General features: G+C 44.9%; 1 protein-coding gene across 1 annotated transcript in view; it reads left to right on the top strand.

Moving 5' to 3' along the window:
* Positions 1-22,845, top strand: part of LOC128307083 (transmembrane protein fend-like) — a 56,266-nt gene that overhangs the window by 10,682 nt on the left and 22,739 nt on the right. Inside the window, exon 2 of the mRNA XM_053044804.1 lies at positions 13,408-13,455. Coding sequence (XP_052900764.1) covers positions 13,408-13,455 — 48 coding nt within the window. The remainder of the gene's footprint in view (positions 1-13,407; positions 13,456-22,845) is intronic.

Below are 22,845 nucleotides of genomic sequence, written 5' to 3'. Positions count from 1 at the left end.
ATTAGCTTTCCGGAGAATTGTTTAATTTTGAAGATTTGATGTCTTATGTCTTTGGCAAACTTAAGTCGTAATATGCTTCCGATATCTGGAAATTGTCGAGTTATTACTGGATATTTATAAATATGATTCGCTTTCATGCTGCAATCAGAAGCATCCATCACAACAAACGAAAGTAACGCAAGATCTTAATAGACCACCATCGGCGATCATCAGAACCGGTGATGCGTGCAGGCAATAATGTTCTGGCGTTTGTTTCTCCAATTAGCATCCAACGCTCCGCATCGGAGTCGCTCGTGGCCCGGGGTGTTAAAGTCACGCAAGATCTGCCGGACCATGGCGTATTTCAAACAACCTGCTCTGTTGACTCTTCTCACCTCGGGCCAGCCACTGGGTTCAATGTTTTTGTTTTTACTCCTTTCCCCCTGTTTTTTACACGACTCACCGAGGTCACAACAACACGCAGGTCTCTCGATCACACTGTGGAATATGTTACACCAGCTGCCAAAAAAAAAAAAACACAACCCGAGAAGAAAAACAAGCGATCTCGGGAGCGGTGCGTGGGCACCAAACCAGAACACGGACCAATTCGTTCGAGCAAGCGTTGGAGAAACTATTTTCTAATTTCGCTGTCACCTCATCCACCGATCAGACATCCGGAAACAGCGCTCAGAACCCATTTGTTTCGGGTGGGCCGCAATGTGTTGGCTGGAAAATGTCAATTGAGGGAAAAGTGGCTCTCACTCGAATTGGGGATGATTAGCTGCAACAGTACCATACGATTAAGATGCGTGTACGTGATGGTATGTGGCGGATGTGGCCTCTGGACAGATAGGTGGGTGGCTTCCGCATCCCAACGCGCCAGTTATCGAATGATCGTGTTCGCCTTTGGAGCGAAGATATTACACATGCTGCGATCTGGTATGCTCTATTGCTTGGCAGTGCCGAAAACTGCCTAAATTCACGACGTGGCGATGACGATGATGACTTTCACTTGGCTGCCATTAATCTTTATTCTCTGGCCGCGATCTGAGAAGGAGGGAAACGATCCGCGCCCCTTGGCCGTACAGCGTTACACGGTCGGTTGCTCCCGGTGAGTAATTGCCGGGTCAGAGGAACGTAGGCTTAACCTTCCGTATGGGGAAGACTTATTTGACAGTTGGCTATCGTGTGGAGCGACCCGCCGTATGCGATCGTTCCTGACATATGGTACGCTGGGGAAGGTTCGCGTGAGGTTGTTGATCTGTCCCCAATACGGGACATAATTCTTTCTGCTAGCAGTGAAATTCCTACCCCATCTTGGGTGACTTGCATTCTACGACGCTTCGTACTAGCAGTTAGTGTCTCGGTGATACATTCACCATTCCGAGACGAATAGCTATTTATCCGCGACCCTCAGTCTCATCTGTCAGGTATGTGTATATGCGTGTGTGTGTGTGTGTGCGAAAGAGGGGTTCCATCAACTAGCAAACGATCGTTTATTTTGTAGCTGCCGTGCAATATTATCCTCCATCAGCTATCGGGCGAACGTTTCCAAATTGCATAATTATACAGCGATGAATGTTTATGGATGGATTTAACGACATCTTTTAACGACTCACGATTGCCCGCCGTGTTTCGGCGATGGAGGTGGTGGTCCCCGGTTTTATTGAGCTGTGGAGTAAATCGTTGCTCACTACCGAACGCGTCCACTATGATGATGGTCGACTATGGAAAACAAAGGAAAAGAGATATAGAGAGAGGGTAAAGAGAGAGAGAGAGAATCAAAGAGATGGTTATGGTATACAAGAGACATTTGATGACAGCAACGCGCAATTTTTCGGTTTGCTTCGAATTCGAATTTTATTCCACATTTTTTCCTTCTCTCACTCGGTCTCTCTTCATCTGCTACGTTTTTTGACGTTTGAAAATGGCTCTTTCCTTTCCTGATTGCCCGATTGCCCAACCCAGGGGACAACATATTTTTTGGGGGAGGGAGAAATAGTAGCAGAATTTATTACGTATTCAATTGAGCTAATGGGAAGCGATAGCTTCATTATAGAAATGAGCGTAATAATTTAGCGGCTAAACTGCCAGCGCCTAAAACCATGCCATGCTGCCAAAAAGAAGACAAAAAGCACCCTCCCCCCCCACACACACACACACACACACATACAAACGAAAAATAAAGCAGGAAGAAATCTACACCCAAGCGAAGTTACCCGGGGCCATGGCATTGGTGGAGGCGTAAAAATGCTCAATCGCTACGCTACGCCAGCGCAACGAATTCAATGAAGGAATCAGAACAGCAGCAAGAGCGGGATGACGAAAAAAAAAAAACAAAAAATTACACCGAGACGAAACACAACCCCCGAATGAGAAAATGTCTCATTCAAAACGAACACTAGACGCTTCGAAATAGGCGCTTCAGTTTCGTTTTGTGATTAGTCTCCGCTTACAGAGAGACCTCGGGCACTGTGAAGTAACCACCCGGACCATAACCGTGGAGCGGTAGGTGGATGGGGAAGGCCGGTAATGGGTAAGGGGCAAGCCGGGCACAGTGGAATAATACATTTTCCGGTCGCTTCGTATATCTTGTTCTTTATTTTTATTTCCTCGCTTTGAGCTGTCAAACTGCCGACGCCATTTTTCTTTCGTATGGCGCGAGACATGCCGTCAGCTTAAGTTACTGGCTGGCGGAACGCTTCTATCATTCAGTGTGTGTGTGTGTGTGCATGTGATGGACGACCGGCAGCGGTTGATCGTTTGAGAGGCGTTTGACGTGCAATTGGAGTTGGTGCTGCTGGGCCGCGTTGATCCCGAGCCTGAATAGTGCGGGAATAGTCGAAGAATGGAGTGTAGCATAATTGGAGAAATTGGTGCTGTTTGCTTTGTTTCTCTCCCCCCAAATATCGCCAACCGACAAATTGGAACATTTTCTTTCGCTAATTTAGTGAAACCTTTGTTTGCGGGAACGTGTGACGTAGGTGAGAACGTATTCCAGATCCAGTTGTCGTTCAGAACTCTATCTTTCCCCCGGGAGAAAGTGTAACCCATTAAAAAAGAACATCATATGTCGCCTACCTTCCACTAGCAACAATATTCCGTGAAAGTGAAAGTATTTCTGGCGCTTCTGGCGAATGTGAAGCAAACCGGATGACCTCCATCAGATGAAGGTGGTGATTAACCTTCGACTTCCGGTCATGCTTCCGATCAATCGATTCCAGTTTCCTTCATTTCTTACTGCAGCGCGGATATTCTTTCTGTTTGCTCACTTCTACGCCACGTCACGATTCTAGACCTGATCTCCGATGGCCTTTCGTATGTCACGGTAGACTTTCCGAAGTGAGGAATAGTTGATTTTAGATAGCATTTTCGTTGTGATGTGCTACTTTAGCTTATGAGGGCTACAAGATATCCATTATGTACGGGTTAGAGAATCGGAATTTATAAGATTCTGAAGCAATTTTCAATATTTCTTCAATTATTGATCACATACCAAAGTGATCCAAGCTCAAAGTAGTTAATTTAGGATTATTAAGTATATCAGATTCAGATTTAACAACTCAGTCGTCATAGTTACCTGTTCAGACCTGAGTTCTGGTAATGGACATTGAGCAAACACAAGAATTATTTGTGAACAAACATTCAAGTGCATGAATTCTTTTCATTTGGCTCTAAGAACTCTACGTCTGCTAAAGTCCAGCAACTCCCTCACGAAATGCGGAGTACTACAGGTTTCCATCCCCAGTATGGCAACAGCTTGAAAGTTGTTTTAATTTATTGGTGTATATGAATAGCAATCGGCATGCCACTGCGAGACTCCATTACCAAATGTCCAACCTGCCTGTACGCTCCACCTTAAGCATCAATTAGCCCCTTTCGAAACGTTACATGCACGGTATTTGGCATTGCTTAAGGTTTTGGCTTAAATTCCTTGCTGGCCTTCCGAACGAAGTGGCAAACCGTGTGACGTGCATTCCACACTGACCGGCCGGTAGGCAACTGGCATTAGATTCGACACTACTCAGGTGTTTCACCCCTGTTGTCTCGCTCGCTCCCGGAACAACTACTCATGATGGTGGGATGCCTTAAACTCAACCTTGAATGCGGTGTAGGCAGCATGCAGAGTGGGTGTGATATTTCATCGTCCAGTCCAGGAGGTGATGGTTTACTAAGCTAGCCCTTATACCACGGTAACGTTACAGTGCCGATCGTCCGAACGAGATAGGAGGTGAGATAAGTTCGTACGCTTTATCGAGATTTTTGCTCACTTAACAGCGTTGCAACTGTGACTGTTGCGAGGGTGCGGGTTGCGATATTACCGTTCCGCCAGCTACTCTCTCTCCCCTTTTTCCCACTAACCTGGTAAAGCTTTCCCCCAAATAGAGCTCCGCGCCGTCATAAATAACTTGAAGCTGCATTGCGCGCCACAAAAGGATCGGCAGGATAATGGAACACACAGTGAAAGGGCTCACATAAACACGTACATCTGCACGCACAGCTAAAACGAGATGAAGGTAAAGGTTCACAATAGGCAACATAATTAAATTACACCTCGCGTACCCTTTCGCAACCCTTACCAGTTACCGCTCTGGGGAACTCCAACGCGTCGTGAAAGGATACAACGGAATCCGAACACATAGCATGCGGGGTGCGCACTGATAATGTTGCTGCACCGCTGTATTGGTGCCGTAACACCGTGCATGGAGCTATGCCTAGCTCCACCTCGGGAGCGGTGAGGCGTAAATCGAACAAATTTTACACCGATTTCATGGGTGTTGTGTTTACAGAAGTGAATAATTAATCTAATTAATTAGCAAACCCTTCCTATACGCAACCATAGGAATGGAAGAGAAGCTGCGGGTGGAGTGGGAAGCGTGGATAAAACCAACAATCCGATCGAAGATAGCAGTGAAGGATTTTTGGAATGTCTGTACAATTGGAATGCTACGAAGAGCCCAACCCGAGCTCCCGAGAATAATTTCCGTAAAGTGGAGCGAGAAACAGCAAGGAGCACCGAGGCAAAAGGACACACGTTTCCGGTCAGATTTATGAGCAGAAACACACCAGCATCTTGTGAAAACCGAGCACCAACTCGGGTTGTCTAATGTGTGTGGTTTTTAAGGGAAAGTTTTTGCTCGCCCAATCCCAACTACATGCGAACCAGATCCGCTTGGCGGGGGGAGAAAACTCACAACTCACATTGGAAAATTTTGCCTCCACTTTTCAGCATGTGGGACGCAATTTTGGGAAACCATCCACGACCGAGTTTGATAGATGTTCCAAATCAAAATTCGCTCTTTCCCGACCCTTCATAGCATGGCGTTTGGTCCACATTTCGGGGTAAGCCTCCTACCCTTACTATCGCATTAGGGTTATCTGGTATCTTCTACTGAGAAACGTCACCCAATTCTTCCAAAGCATTTTGCTCCTGCTCCGTGCGTGCGTTACTGTCACCGTTATCCTGGTCACGGCACCAGTCACGCTACTGCACCGTTTGGGTTAGCGTATACTGTCCGGGGTGTTCTTACGGTATTTCCGATCCCGGAATCCATAATCTAATTTATATGCATATTAACCCCCGAAGAAGAACGACTGAATGTGGTCGGAATATATCATCGGAGAATGTGATTACGACCGGATCTCTTTAGCACTAATCATGTCTATCTTTTAGCAGTGGGGAATACTTCAACACCCTCTTTCGAATAGGCGATTATATTGGAGGTTTTTTGTTGTTTTTATACAAAACGGTAGTTATTCTATAGGTTGTTTTTTGATTGCTCATTGCTTCAAGCGAGACACAACAGAATTCCCAGTCAACACCTAAAAGTTGGTGTAATATTGTGAGTATTAAGAGTTTTCCTGGAAGAATGAACGTAGTTGAGAGTGGTAGGAAAAAAAACCATCATCTTTTGCGTGCCAACAACACACCATTTTGTCTGGCTTCTGATGTTCGGCACCAAACATTCAACCCTGATTTCGTATTCCGTTTGTGTCTGGGTGCCGAACTCCTTGATTGACATGGTACCCATCCCGTCCCCAGCTTTTCCGTTACGGAATCTGCAACGAAGGCATTTTCGGCATCGAAGCTAATTTCCAGAACGAATAAAACCGCAACGGACGGTACGCAACCTGGGCCGGTGCACGTACGGATGTACTTTCGATTATTCATCCGATTTTTTTCATTTTGTTTTCCCGTCCCATAGTGTGTGGAGAGTTTTCCGCTCGACGTAGCACCATCGGTAAGTTTGGCCGACGGCCATTCGGTACCGGGCCAAACAACGTCCCAAAGCCGGTTCAAGTCCGGCATTGCAAGAGATACATTCTTACGCAGCAGGAACCGCCTGTTAGCGTCCTTGTTTTTCACCGGGTACGGCTCGGTTGGGCTAAAAGAATTTTGGCACGTTTCGCCACCCGAAAATAATGCGTTCTTTGTTGTTTTTGTTGCTGTGCTGTTGCTGTGTGCCTTACCTCCGCAAAAACTTCTCCAACAACAGGCAAAAACCATGGCTTTATGTGTGTTGCAAGGAGGGGATAAAGGAAACAAACAACGAAAAGCGGCCAGCCAACTTTAGCACTCATTTTCATCCGATGCGCTCCAATACGCATTCATACCCATCGTTGGAACAATGAAACGGTCGGCAGAAACTTCTTATCAGGCGTGTTTTTTTTCCCCCTGATGAAGGGAAGGGGCAGTTTTTCTTAAGGTTTTGCCTCCCAGTTTGTGCGCTTTGTTCTGAGCAAACTGATGTCGGTTTTCCTTCCCGGGAGTTTCTTTTGCTTGTGGAAAATGCGCGAAAAATGATTACGGCAGCACTGCGTTGTGCATGATAAATTGGTGCGGAATAGGAACGCGAAGGTACGTGAGATGTTAGACAGAAGATTTTTCGTTTTATTTCACGGGGAGGAATAACAAAAAAAAAAGCTTGAGCACAAATAAAATTGGAACACGAACCATAATGGTCCAGAAGCGACCGGAGGTGATGGTGTTGAAAGTGTAATTAACCGTTCTGTTGAGGACAGGATGTGGTGCAGGAGTTTTGGGGAAAAGACTTGTAAGAAAGTAACGAGTTTATAAGATCTTTGTTTTTTATATGAAACCCGCTTAGATGTTAGAAATGGAGGAAATATCTGTCAAGTGTTTAGGAGTATCTTCAATATTCTAAGTCTCTTCAGTTACTTGAAAAAACCTCAATATCTTAATGGCGCGTACGTGTAAAGCTGACAAGAACGTCAAGTATTCTTGCTTTTTTTAGCACCTTCTAATACGCATCCTTCCCTTCGACCGGAAAGTCCACTTGGGCGACCATCATCACCATTGCGGCACCGTTACAAGTACCCGTGGGCGTCGACTCCCCTCTCGGCAGGTACTTCAAAATTACCAGAAAGACGTCGTTTTTTATATTGCCTTGCACGGAATGGAACTGTGCTTTGATGTAAACAATCCTCTTGCACAACTTAGTCGGACACTTTCCGAAAAAGCGATTTTCTTTTACATCCCTTTTCCCTCCCCCCCCCCCCCTTACCGTGCTCCCTCTCCTTTCCGCTGGTGGCACACCTGTCCAGACGTCATCGTTCTCGGTAACGCGCAAGAAAAAATACCTCCACCCGGAAGACCCGCTCGAAAATGAAACTGTTTTTCAGCAACACATCAACATGAATAAAATATAAGCTTCTTTTCTTCGCCACACACCTCTCCGCGTTGTACGCTCTTACCTTCGGGTGTACATCGCCACCCCGCCGATGCAAAACCAATTTTTCTACGTGTCCTTCGGCTCGGTTGGTTTTGGTTTTGGAAGCCTTTTTTGTTTTGTTTGTTTATTTATGGCAGAGTTGGCCGTTTGCGTGTTGTGTGCAACAGTGGAATTCGGTTGAGTGGCAAGCAGCGGAAACAGTAGAATGCGTGGGGTGAGGTGGGGTCAGAAGAAAATCAAAGCCGGAAGAGGCAATGAAACAAGTAGGGAAAGTACGCCGCCCGGCCAACGACGGGACGGCACGATGATGAGGATAATATTCCTTTCTACACTTTGTAGTTGGTCAGTGAACAAACAAACACGTCTTTCGGGTCTGGAGGTGAAACCCAAATCTTCGACGAATTGATGAAACGGGGATGAAAGATTTCCTTGAACGACGTAACTTCTAGGTAAAGAAATTATCCAACTATTCATCAATGTTTTAATGTTTCATTTAATAACAAAATTAATACCTGCCTTCTGCCTGATCATGCCTCCAATGTACACATTTTGTCCGCAATTAAACACTTTAGCATTTGAAATTAATAAAACATTTGCACGATGAATTAAATACACAAACTGTAGTAAGTGCACACTATTTTTCAAATCCTCCACCGCACAACGGTGGTACAAATTAAAGCAATTTATTATTGTTGCACGGTTCAACATATAAATGAATAAATTTATAATCCCTCCGTGACACAGCATTGCCATCGCCACCGCCACTACGCCCCCACTTTCGTTGCAATCCTTTCAATGTGTCCCGGTCTTTTTTCGCTCTATCTTACATTTCCATTTCCTTTCACTTGCACAAACCGACCTCTGTAGGTCGGTGGTAAACAATGGGCACAAGTGCACAACTTACACTTGGCCCTATCCAATTGATCCCAGTTTGCTTGCTTGTACATTTGCATAAGCTCACGTTGCGTGGGAAAAGGAGGATGGGAGAAAGAGAGAGAGAAAGAGGGGGAAAAGGGAAATAAATACAGACAAAAAAACACCGACCACCCATTCGTTGTACATCTGGAATGGAAATCATCATTCATTTTTTTTTTTCTCGCGCATTGTACTGACCTGTGCCAGCGGATGGGACCTGGGACACGGATAGTGCACGGATCATTTGGCCCGAACCTGCTTTGCTTGGTGCAGGAGCTAACTTTTCTTTCGTAGGATTTACTACCGTGCGAAGCGGCAACAATGACCGGCCATGATGATGATGATGATGATGATGGTGGTGGACTGCGTTGCATGAAAAAGCTAAAACCGTTTACACATTCCGCGGTTTTCATTGTTTTTTTTTCGTTCAGCACCGTTAAAAGGAGAGTGCATAGGGTGATTCATCCCTTAGCAGGGGGTCGGTGTGCGTGTGTACGGTTTTTTTGGGGTTGGAAACCCTTTTTACCATTTCCTAGGCAGAAAAATTCCAATGGTTGGTACCTTCAACAACGTGAACAGCTGAGCCGTTCGATCCGGCAAACGCGAGAAAGCGTTTGTTACACTTTTGCCATCACGTTTGGTACCTTTCATTGCATTTTTTTCCAGCTCATTGTGATTTTCCTCGTACACGCACCAGACCGTACCAGTGCACAAGCAAAACGAGGCACATTTTACATGGTCGTTTAGTAGAGGAAGAGAAAAACTAGCCCGTTTTAGAAAGATGAACGATTTTTCCCGCATCTTCCTTTCTTTTCTTTGCCTTTTTTTGTCAATTTTTTCATTTACTATCAACGTTTTGTGCGGTACGCCTTGGTTCGTTCACCATGGTTTTTCCCTATTTGGTATTCCATTCTGTGTTACGCTTCACTTTAAATGTGTGTTCATACGTGTAGCTTTTCTGGAACATTTCTTTCTTGTTTTTTAGCTCAACAGTAAAAAAAAGAAACAAAAATTTGAATTTTATCCATATCCCTTTTCGCAGCGGAAGCTATGCAAACCGATTGCCACACCGTATCAAGTTGAGTGCCCTTCCGCACCACCATCGTAAAGTCCTTCCATGGCCGGTGGCACTTTTTGTCTATTTGTTTCGCCACCCTTTTTTTTGTTGCACACTGTTTCCCTAAACGCTTAAACGCTGCGGCATTTAACCGTCCGGTAGCCGATTTTCATTTCACCGTTTTGTGCATTTTCTTGCAGTTTTTTTTTTACCCTTCTCCACCATCCTATTGTTTCCTAGGGGCCGCAGTTTTGGGCATGAGTTATCGACACGACACATTTCACCACGAAGGATTGCGGTATCGGCTTAAAAGGGAGCGAATGTACCGCGGTCAGGTTTGTGCCTACTGCACTGTTGCAGTGGCATTGCAAGTGTCGGTGGATTAGTGTGCAGCACGTATGTAAGCTCTTCCTTACGCTCTGTACGGTGCAACAGTTTCCATAAAGTGTGTGTTTTCTGCTTCGTTTTTTTTTCATTTATCTGCACGTCCTGTAGAAAGCGAATTTTAAATGAAATTATGCAATCCCAATTTTAATTTAAATGTTTTGTGAAATAAAATTATTAAAAGTGCGATGGAGACGCCTGGTACATGGTGAAATTATGGCGACGCCTAGTACTTGGTAGTTTACACGGTACTGGGCGCCTCCATTTGTTCACCAACATCACCATGCCGGACGGCTTTGTCATGTCATTATTTGCAGCTTGAGTGGTGTATTAACAGTTCCATTCATATGCTTACGTTGACGATATTGGGCTGCTTCCATTCGTTTCGGAACGAATCGATAATTCGTCTCGCGCAGCTCCCATGTTTGCTCCCGTGCGAAACGTGCCACCCAGTGTGAGGTAAAACTAAGAAAAGAGAGTGCGGCACAGGCAAAAACGGGGGATAAAAATCGAAAAGTTTGCTCAACTACACCAACCCTGCGGGTTAAGATCCCGGATGGACGGAAAACAACCGATGCGTCTTGGTGTGGCAGCTTGTACGAAAATTTATTTTCACCCGCCTGCAGGATGCTCACTTCGCAGCTTCTCATGCTTCTCCGCAAACCTCGCCCGCTGACACGTCGCCAAGCGTGTCCCACGTTCACACAACGGATTGTCATTCCTCCTTGCCCAGACCGGAGCGCTATCGGTGCGCTGTGGAAAATGGAAATGAACCCGAGTGAAAGAAACCAAGCACAAAGCACAAAGAGAAAAGCAAGAAACCGAAAGCCAGATTGGGATTTAAGATGCAAAAGAGAGAAAAAAAAGTACGGCAAATAGAAAGAGTTCGAGAGGAGAGTGACGTGATGTGGCAGAGAAGGGGTGATGAAATTTCGGAAATTCTTGCTTCGAGAGTTGGGAGCTTGCCTTAACTCCCCGGTCAGTCAACTTTGCCATCGGCTAAACGAGTTTCTCTCGACTGATTTTTCACCATTTTCCCGTTGCTCCTTCCCGACCACCTACCGAGCGTTCGCCAATTCGCCGTGGCAACCATACCGGCACACTTGAGTTAAACGCTCCAACAGTTGCAGCTGCTGCTCCGAAAACCCGCTGGAACACACAAGATGTAGCCACCATCATCATCATCATCATCATCGCCCATCATCAGCCACCCTTTGAGAATTACCCTCGTTAGCCGTGGTGTGGCACCCGAAAGGCCAAGGACCTTGGGAGTCAAGCTTTCATCGTACCGGCGGCCCACCTGCCGACCCACGGCAGCCATAATCCCATGCGCTACCATCGAGGCTTATCGATTGCGAGTGTTGCGAAGTGTTGTATTTCGGCGGAGGCGATACTGGTGCTGGCAGTCTTCGTCGAAGATGGTTGGAGAGATCGATTAAAATAAAGTGCTACGCTAATGCACCCTTGAACGGGGTAAAGGTAGCATTAATGTTGCTGAGCGGGAACTTTTCTTAGCAGGACGAGATTTTTAAATCACATCAAATCTGAGTTCCAACCTGATGAATGCAGTGTTTAGAAGCAAGATTGCAAGCATTAATCAGGAAAAAAAAACAAATTTGCACCGAGTAAAGTTTTGAAACCCCCAACTATTCTACCCACCTGAGCTCCATTAGCGAAGGGTTCCAACTCGTACCAAACTCGTCACCCTCAGTCACCCACACGTATGACAGATGACGTCGAGGGAAGGTTAAGCAATGGGCCACGATTCAAGCCGATTTGGATTGAGGCTGGAAAACTTTTCCCTTCAATTAATGGCCAACGCTTGATTGGGATCGTTGAGCTGCTAATTGACGGCAAACATTGGACTTTTCTTGTCGCGCATGGGATTTAATGGGCTTTTGTTCAGGCCTAAAAGCTTCATTTGTTGGTTGTTAAACTAACTTACAACTCATTCTGTTCAATAAAATTCGCTCATTATTTTTTATTATCATCGAAACTCAGGCACCCAACAAGTTAAGTACTCACAAATCAAGTACAACAGTACAGGGGTTTTTAGGCTAACTACGCTTATTTAAAACCATTATTGAACTCTGTTTAAGTTGAACTGGAGTGAGGGGAAATAAATTATGAATTTTTCAATCCTGGTGCTTTGCAATCTAATGTTAATTTCTGTTCAACGCTTACTCGAAAGACAAACTGAAAGCATTTCATATTCAAGAAAGCATTAAACAAAATCGGTCTCTTCTTGACAACTGATCCAATTATCAAAAGGGATTACAGAAACTACGTCGACACATTCCAATTCAACTTGAAAAGGCTTCTGGATTTAGGTCAACTTTGTCACTTGGAGTGGAAAACCCTGTAGTTGCAGTTTAATGTAATTTCTTAAGTTATTTCTGAGTTAAGAACACATCAACCTGAAGCCCAGTGAAGTGTTTGCTAACGGCTTAGAAACAGTGTTACCTACATAAATTTATCAAAACAAAATAATTTACTAACACAAAATCAAACTTAATACAGCAAAAGCTGTAATGCTGGTATTTAAATTAAAAATGTTGCAATATTTTCTTCAACAGGATTAAAAATATTTGAAAACATAATATATGCGTGTCTTTTTCGTACCAGTTGAAAAAAGATCCGAATTGCGGTATTACGAATCAAATCTCTCACCAACGGCAATGGTTAAAAGAAATCGATTCCGCAAGAAATGTCTATTGCCTGAAGTGTAAATTAGTTTTCGCCACCCGTTACGCCACCGAGCGCACTTCGCAACGGAAGGGAATCAAACGAAACCCGCAAGATAAACATCATCAACAGCAGCAACATTCGACGGTTTTCTTTATTTTTTTGCTTTTTGAAAATTGAAATCGCTCCATCGTGCACTGGCGAGGAAGCCGCAATTTTATTTACATTTTTCCACCGTTTCCGTACGGAGCAGTGGCGTGAGATGGAAATCGGGTTACTTTGAGATGATTACGAAGAGGCGTACGACGAGCTGTAATTTTGTGCTTCATTTTTTAAAGTGTGCTTTCGAGGTTATACATTTCAATGCTTTACAATTCATCCGGTTGTAGCCGAATCAAGCTAAGGTATTTCGTTTTATTTTGTTCAAATTGAATTAAAATGAATAAAGTGAAGATAGCGATCAGCGCAAGCATCCTTTCCACGTGCCATCGTTTTCGCACATTGATTGTGTAAGTGTGTGCTTTTTTTTTTGCTACTCCAGAACCGTGTGCTAACAACGATTGGCACATTAAACGAAAATTAACATTTCTCACCTCGCAAACACGGCCACCTTACGCTACATTACACGGTTTCCGGTTTGATTTTCTACAGCCCCTCCGACTCACCGCTCGCTTCTCTGTTTTCTACTTCCAGCATGCCGTACCCGACATGGCGTGCAGCCAAACGCGAGCCTGCTCTACGGTAAGTACCGGCCCGGCACAGCATCTCGCCACGACCTTACAGCAACAGCAACAACGGTTACGGCAGCAGCAACAACAAAAATCCCCACGCTCGATAAAATGCTAGGCGTTGATGAGCTAACCGGCACAGCGAAAGCACAAACATTGAGAACGCACCCCAAACGTATACAAAACACGCCCAAGAGGTGTGATGGTGCGAATGAGCTGCGCAAACATTCGCTGCCCGATCACCGCTTAAAAGCATTCCAAACCTCCTGCAAGGCTGTGGGATAGGCGCGCGGGATGGGATGGGATGGGGTGTCAGGAAGTGTATGTTGGGGTGGCGTTCAATGCGGCCTATGTGTGCAGGTGGGCTTATGATGGAATGGTTGTTTGGCCGTTTTTTTTGTTTTGGTGCACACTCCAATTCGATACAAACAACAACGAATTCTGGGTATTGTCGTTCAAAAAGGGGATGCTGGTTTTCCGACGAATGTATATTGGATGAAAAATAACATTTTCTTTTTATTGCAACTAACAACGATCCGATCGTTCCTGCCTATAAAAACGAAATACAATTCAAAAATTAATTTATTCAGAAGCATGGGTGTGGATGCTTTTTTAGTAATTTTAACGACGATCGAACGTTGTGTGATTGGAAATAACTGTTTTGTTCGTTGGGGAAGAATGTTTTGCTGTATGAATATTGCTTTCCCAACTATTGAAATTCTCTCGTAAGCAAATCATATCGTATGTTTTGGTACACGAGATCATCAAAGTTTATGTAATAATAAGTTTTAAAAAATTATCAAATTTAACTTATATTATTTACCAATAACTTACATATTTTATATGACTTATGTCATATTAACTAATATAGCTTCATACTTATTTTACACTAATTTAACTTCACGGATCTCGGTTAATTGATGTCCTTTTTTATATAAACTAGTTACTACAAAGAAATTATATTACATTACCTTTAAATTACTGGTAATTTGAAGAATTACCTTTTCCTCCATTTGTAGTCCTTTGTGGTGTAAGTAAATCTTTTATAACAACTTATAGAAAATCGACGGAATTTCACTGGGTCAGTGTCTCAGTGCCTCGTTAGACACCTCAACAACCAAGATTGTTCCATGAGACTATACATGAAGCGATACAACGAGCCTCTGTGATTAAAACCTGGGCAATTGGACTTTTAGGAATGGGATCATTGATGATTGGACGTGGTAATAAAAAATACAAACAGCATGGAACTCTTGTAAAGTTAATCTCGAAGTTCATGAGAGGGGTTAACTAACTGATCACACAAATATGTTAATCCTTAAGTCCTTAAGAAACTTAATCTCTCTGCATCTCAATAACCATTTAAAATGCCCTTTTTTAAGCTGTTGTACCAACAGCGTTAAGCTACTGTTCCGCTATTACCAGAAACGCATTCGAAACCGCCTAACAACAGAACACTGCTCCATCCAACATCGAGCGGACCATTGCCATATTCACCATTGACCGAAAGGCGGACGGGACCCGCAGAAGGTGCAAACGGCAAAGATATCAATTACTAGCGCAAACAGTATTTACGGCTTTCATTATTTAATTTGAATCTTGTCCCTTTTCCCCCCTCACATGGACCATGAAGCACATCCCTCCTTCGCCATGAAACGTGTCATCTCTTTATACTTAAGCATCTCCCAAGCCGCTGCAAACTCCCTGTGTTTTTTTTTCCACGTTGACCTCGCCCCATAGCCTCGGCTGCTGCGGACGCACGTACCGGGCCCTCGCAAATGCACGTAGTAATATCTTAATGGAAACGGAGCCGAAGGAAAAGAAGGCTTCCTATCTACCTTACTAACGGTCCCTTCAGCCATGGCACGGCAACGGCAGCACACTCTGTTTGCACTTGAGCACACACGCAACTCCCATACGTACGGACTGCACCGTTGCTACGTTTGTTCTGGCCCAACGTCCGTGTCTGGTTCTTGGCCGTTTCGTACCACGATCGTGCCCGTCGGAGATCGTTTCGCTTGGTTTTGCACGGCAAATGGCGACGATCGCAAAACCAACACGCCGATGCTATTTAACGCCCTTTTTGCGTTTGTTTTCTTTATTAATTTCTGTCAATCGCTTTTTAACACTTACTAACTTTCTTTATTTTACTAGTCTTTTTTTTTGTTATCGTAAATAATGTGACGATTTTATTTCTATTTCTTATGTGCTTCTTTGCACTGTGAAACATATCTTTTATTACGTTTGTTTACCTTTTCTTTTGCTTTTGCTTTTTCACAAACACCTCCATTTACACAGATGTACGTTTTAAAGTTGTCGGTTAGGATGTCTTCTCTACTCTGGCTCCTTCTCCTCACCTCCTCAGTGATTGTTTTTCTCAGCTTTGTTGCTAATATTTGTCAGACTGACTTGTTTTCTATTTACCATTCTCGCACCTAAACCATTACACCACAGTTTTTCTTTTTGTCGTTGACGGTGTTTGTACATATTTTAACCTGTCGGCCATACGCGGCTCTCACCATGGGGACACACATTGGTCCCTACGTTTTTAGTCTACGTCCATGCACATGTTCAAACTTGAACCTCAAAAAAGGTGAACAAAGTAGAAAAAAAAACACAACAAAAACATCCCAAAGTAAATAACGAAGGTAAGAGCGGCTGGGCGCTTAACCAATCACAACGGGTCGAGTCAAGTTGTTTCCACTGTTTGTCGGACTGTTTCGGTAATTATTGAAACTGATCGTTATGCACGTACCGGTACCGATCGGGCAGCACACAATGGCGGCCGTGGGTTCGGTTTACGTTTGTGCACGCAAACAAAGCACTACACCAAATGAGTACCTTTCCGCTTTTTCGTTTAGGATATTTTAATGTTTTTCAATATATCCTCACAGTAAAATACCCTTAAAGAAATGTATGCATTTGAACCATTCTAGTTGGTTCAACTTATGTCAGGTAGAATTCAACTTCAAACATAGTTAAAAGGACTCGTGACACTTTAGATCGAGGCGAGTCTTAAAGTTTTGGGACGATTTTGCCAAAATAATGCAGTTTAACTGACGCTATCCCAAACCACCACAAGTCCTGGAGGATAGAACATCTTGATGTTGGAGAACTCTCAAAGTCTTTGATACGGTTTTAACATGTTGCAACTCAGACTTGGAAGAATTCTACGGAATTCTCTCAATAATTAACTAAAAAGGCGTACTAAACCAGCGTGATCAATTGCCTACTCCATCTCCCGTAGACCACAGCTCTTGGCGAATCGCAGGCCGCCACCAGCTACTTACTAACTGTTCACGCATTGTTTGCCATCGTGATCCAAGAGCCTTTCAAGTGTTTTGTCAGCTTTATGACATTAAAGGGCAGCATTAGCTTTGCTTTGCTTTCACTGCCAGGCCGTCCGTACTACATTAGCATAAATGATGCTCGTTACGATGCTTAGCTAATTCTCAAAAACCTCCATCACGGGGGACGCAAAAAAACATCCTTCCCAAAACACCAATGGTCACCTGGGAATGATTGGCTTGGCAAGTAACCGCCAACCCCCGTACCGTACCAGAAGTAAGTGGTTTGGTTCGGCTTCTAACGCTGCTGCTGCTCTACTCCAATCAGGCCGCGCCAGCTTCAACTGGTACGTTAAATTACAGTTCGCACAACACTCGAGAGGGGTGTGTTTTTCTGTCCCGCCACGCTGAATGGGCGGTGAAAAACAAGTGGCTCAAACTCTGCCTGTTCTCTGTTAGAAATACGATTCTTTTCATCGTTTTTTTTTTGTTGCCATCTACTTGACTTCACGAGTGCCGTCACTTGGGACCTCTTCGGTATCGGACGCAATGTGCCGAATGCCTACGAACCTGCGTAACGCAGGGCACTGTCTAGCGGGGCTAGTTGCCGGGGACGCAATTAAATGGTGTGTACAAGAATGGGGCAGGGCAGGTGATGGTGGAATTTGCAGTTTTGCGAACACTTTGCCGGTAAGTTCAACGCCTTGAGGGATATTTTCTGAAACGAGCTGCCCCAGAAGCAACAGCTATCAGACCGGAGTGGAGCAGACCAACATGCCTTTGCTTGCGTTGTCGCCGACTAGTGGCGTTTGTGTGTGTGTGTGTGTGTGTGTGTCTCCCGCCCTCCCTACCGTTGATCCCTGTTGCTGACCGGTATCGATACGAGGAGAAAGAATAACAAGCAACAAAACCAAAAAAGCGATACAAAACACTCACAGCAATCTATAGCGTAAGAAAAACAAACAACTTCATCCATAAAATGAGCATTCACTTCTGCACCGTTCAAGTACGAGCAACGGTTGCTACCATGACCTCCACCAGTGTGTGTGTGTGTGTGTATGTGTGCACTCGATGGTGTCCGATCCGATTGAAGGTGGAGCAGATATTGCGCCGGGGTACAGGTAGTGTCGAGACCTGGCGACGACTTTGCTACAATGGCCGGTGTGCACACTTGCATCTGCAGCGCGTTGTTTTAACCACGTCCACCGCGTTGCCCTGAACTTTCCAACATGCACCGACGCGACCCGAGACCCGGCCCGGAGGATGTCCCCCGAATTGGGCGCAATGTGTGCACCGCACAGGGAAGGCAGCGTGCAAACAGAAAACCTAGAAATAACATTGCCGCAGCTGGCGGCCGTACGGTACACTCCCCAGCAAACGCACATGTGTGGACCACCCCTGCTGCTGCATATACCATCCCCCCGGTGCAGTGGAGTCGTCGGCGTTAGCTCCGGTCGTTCGCTGTTTATGGAATGTAATATATCTTATTTGTTTACATCCTAACCGAACGGGCGAACGTGTTTTAGGAGCCGCAGCAACCGACAACCGGGTACCACACGGTTGGAGCCGCTGTCCGTCTGACTACGTGACAGTTGCACCCGGTGTCGTCTGTCTTTCAATTGGTCTGGAATTGTGTACTTTACTGCTGCGGGTCACTCCTCCAGGATCTCTGGTCACTCAGGAAGAATTTATCTCAATGTAACCACCGGAAAGTAAATGACTTTGAGTGACACACGTTTCTAGGGTGGCTGCGTGAGGCATATCAGTAGACTTGGCATATAGTTTACATAGCGATCCAATAACTGGAATCATCTGGAACCGAATAGCTGCAGGTGACAATTTTCTCTCCAAGTTTTCTTTGAACATGGACCACATTGTACCGGGTGTGTAAAACTGACCTCTGTTTTTGGGTGTATTTTTTACCACTCATTGACATCCGGACCGCATGTGGAGTGTACTCTCTCCCTAACCTCTAAGAGTTCGTTGGACATTTCTGGAAGGGCGCTCCCAGGAGATTACCTCTCGGCAAATCCTCTCGTCACCTTGGGCGAGAATATATTGGTTCACAGCACCGAACGTGGGCCGGAAATGGAACCAAGGCGCGCAACAAAAACACCGACAGTCAACTCGGAAGACACCGAGGTACAATAAAAAGGTCTACATGCACCTGAAATACCTGATAGCTGAAATAGAGCGAACACCAAATGCTTAACACAAAAAAAAAAGCGTTTAGCCGATGCAAAGAATTTACCGAGAGGAACTGCACCGAGAATGGTAACACAGAAAGAAGAAACGTTTCCGCCATCCGGTACAATAAATCACGTTCTATTGGGATACCATCCTGCCCGGCGAACGGGAAGTTCACCGATGGCACGGAAAGGTGTCCTAACCAAACGAAAGGCTGAAAAAAAAAATACCGAACCATTCCGGCCGACCTCCTCGCAAGGTGAGGAAATCAAACATTTGCCTTTAACGCTTCTTGTAGCGTGTTCGGTGCCGCGGCCTGCGCTCTTTCTCCTAGAACGCAGAATACCTTCAGCACACAGCACAGACAGCACTCCGGTACGGAAGGACCAGCAGAAAAGGGAAAGTGGCGATAATTTACGATCTTTTATTGGTTTTGTTTTGCATTCTTCTTTGAAGCATTGCCAGAGGACCCAGTTGCCCGAATGGTGGATCTTTATTTTTATGAAACACTCTTCCGGCAACTCTATTGTCCGACCGGGTAGGATGTTGGTGCAGGGCCCTGAGTTGCCTAGTTTTGCCTTACCCGCAGCACGATTGCAATTTATGCTAAATGGTTCCTAAATAGCATTCACCAAACCGTCAACTTCCGTCCTGCGTCGGCTGCACATTTGTGTCGTTTGACCTCATCGGGGGTGTTGCCGTTTTGCCAGGGATCTTCCTGCACACAGCTGGTCCCGGGCTGGCGGACCCTAAGCATGCTGCTGGTAAGACGTCCCCTGCGGACGTCGTGTCACTGGCTGATGTCGTCATTGACGTGACCTCCGTGCGGAGGAAAGAAAAACCGGAAGAGGGCTGTAAATATTTACGAGACCTATTGCGGGCCGGATGTTTGAGGCAGTTGTCAGAGATATCTTGTCCCGTTGGTAGGGTGCTTAGACCGGCACTGATGTTTCCTTTATTGTTTTCGGATCTTTCCACTCCCGTTGCGCGTTCCAGGGACATCACTTAATGTACCGAGGATCCTTCAAACTTTGTCGACCGGAGAGTCTAATGAACAATTTCGGCTCTAATGATGCAGCTACACTTTTAACACTCAAGGCTCTTACCAGTCCATGACACAGAGGGAGAGGGAGAAACTTCGAGAAAGAGAATGGGGAAGCGCTCTATTTGGGCGAGCGTGTTTTAGAGGCACTCTAGGGATATGCCGATGCTTTCGGGGACGGAAACAAATCCTCACATCGTGCCTGAAATGCAACACCGACGCATGTAAACAGTGTCCTATTACGCCGGCTAGAACATGTGTGTCCTCTTGAGATCACATACTGCCCTACTCAGGCAGTACCATTAAGAACCGGAGCCTAAGTAGCTAATGACAGAGGAGGCGTTTTTTTCAGACGAGAATTACGCACAAAAAAGCTCAGATGAAATAACAAGGTAATGGTGTCAACTTACCCAATGAAGTACTGTCAATTTGTAGTGAAGATGCGCTTGATTCATTCGGGATTAAATGTGGAACTCCACCCTACTTCGGCTAAGTTAATGGTAAAGTTGCCTGTTTCTGTCTCAGTATCTCTATCCACCGGCACGATAGACCCGCGCAATGGGCCGAATTTCTGGTGGAATTTTTGTTGTTTTTTTTTTAATCCAAATGGGTCTTTTGCCGGTCGATTATTAATGCTAATTTTAACCTCCCCTTTGCTTGGAAAGTTTGGAAGAATTAAAAAGAGGTTGTAGCTCAACCATGATTTATTGCTGGTGCGAATGTGGAGAATGAAAATGAACAGTAGGAGGAGGGTTGTGCCGTGCTACTGCAGTCATAATTTTTGCGATATCAACATTTGCTGAGTAGGAGAGAAAGAGAAGACACACGGTGCGACACAAGTACCTGCAAAACTTGGAACCCCAACGACTAGCTCTGGCACGCTCTAGGTGCTGTGTTGGAACGGTTGTAAAATAAAAGTTATATTAATAGCTAGTGCAGCTAACCTCCTGCGAGAGACTGTGTGCAAATGACAGCTACATGAGGTTTGGGTAGCTGTCGGGTGGAACTGACTGTTGGAATGAATGAAGACCTGGTAGAGATCTATGAATTTTGAAGTGCATGCATACATTTATTTCACGCTCACACTTTTCAGTACTCTTCAAGTGAAGCAAACTTCTATTTTGTGCAAGTAATAAAATTGTACACCTATTTCTGGTTGGTGCCTTTCATGGTGTAAAACAGCACACTTCATGTTAAATAAGTTTAAAGTCCATTGAAGAGCTCTTGAAAAATTCTTCACAAGATCCAATTGCGTACATCCGTCATAGCTTTAACTGGCTATGTTTTTGAACATTAGGACGAGAAGTCCCAGAAGATAATCGTACTCTTCGAATGCCTATAATAGAGTGCACCAACCGTCACTGCCTTCTTCTAGTCCAGAACACATATCTCGTGAGGAGTTTTATAATTGTGGGTCAAACCCGTAGGCATTTCCAATATAAATTCTCCTTCTCCTTCAACAATTCTCCTTCGTATCTTTGAAGATCCTGATATCCTAACGTAAGAATTACATTTTCCAAGATGCCCCGCATGCCCCAATAATACGTGCTCTATCAATTCAGGAAACAAATAACAGCAGTGTTTATCAACACCTGTCATCGCTTCGTGTCAGCCTTAGCTCGGATAATCCGGTACCGCTCATTGGCGCACGATTGACATTTGATTTGTATTTATGTTTTGTCAGTCAAACGACACAAGTCTCAACCATTCGTCTGTGTGCCACATTTCCATTTCCCACCTGCGCTATTTGAGGGTTCAAACATCAGCATGCCTGATGATGAGTGACCCTATTTTCCCGCTGGAGCTGCCGGATGTCGGCCGGCAGATTAGCGTTCGCATTCCAATTGGTGGAACACCGCACAACAAACGGAAACAAGAGAAATGAGCGTGTCAACAAAAGGCTAATCTTTCCCGCTTCCGGTACACCCTGGAAGGTACCGATTTTGGGAAAAATTCACCAGGATGGAGTCGATTTTTTTTAGTTTACATCACAGAAACAGGGCCAAATCGGTTTAATTTATTTATTCTAGCTTCCTGCTTAAGCTCCAGCCTTACGAAGAGAAGTTGGAAAAAATACACACACACACACAACCATAAAAGAAAAACCATCCGAAGCGGATCTCTTTATGGTAATAATATTTTGCCCAACTAATCCCCAATCATACTTCTAGCGAGGGGTTCGAACACCAGACAAAACAAAATGAATGGGAGGATCATGGTAGGCATGTAACAAGGCATAAACCCTTACTCTGCTCCTCCACCAGCTATCAAGCCCCCCATCCAACCTGCTTACTAAAGAAAGAAAATGGAAAGGACTTCAGGATCCCTTTTCTGGTGACGATAGCTTCCTGCCATCACTTCCCGTTTCTACGACACCGAACGCGAAAGGAAAGGGGAGAAAAAGAATTTAACAATCCGTGTGGCTACACGTGTGGCACGTTACGCGATACAATGTGTTTGTATAGGAGCGAGCCCAAATAGAGCGAGGCAACCCAACATGCCGAAAACCAAAAAAAAAACAACAAAAAAAACGATACAAAACAGCTGGAAAAACCACGGCGAATCCTTAAGCAATTGTCTTCCATAAATCGTCTTCCATTATCGTAAAACCGTCCGCACCTGGGCACCGCATTGGCCGGTGCGGGTCTTTGTCTTTCGGATTTCTTCCCCAACAAACCCCTCACTTCTCCCTCTCCACCAAAATCGTCTTCATCCCCCAAGCCCTCAAAGGGAGTTGTGTTTGCGCTCTCGTCTTTTAGCAAAACCACACTTTCGTGAGGTTGTGTTTGCGTGTGCGTACCACTGTTTCGTTTTGGTGTTTGTTTGTGGGGAGTTTGTGTCTACTTCTTCTTTATAAATCTCGTTACCGCTCCCCTTTCGTAAGGGT

This window comes from Anopheles moucheti, chromosome X, assembly GCF_943734755.1.
Source record: "Anopheles moucheti chromosome X, idAnoMoucSN_F20_07, whole genome shotgun sequence".
NCBI lineage: Eukaryota > Metazoa > Arthropoda > Insecta > Diptera > Culicidae > Anopheles > Anopheles moucheti.
Note: the sequence above shows the minus strand (reverse complement) of the source record. Positions and strands in the feature narration are given on the sequence as shown.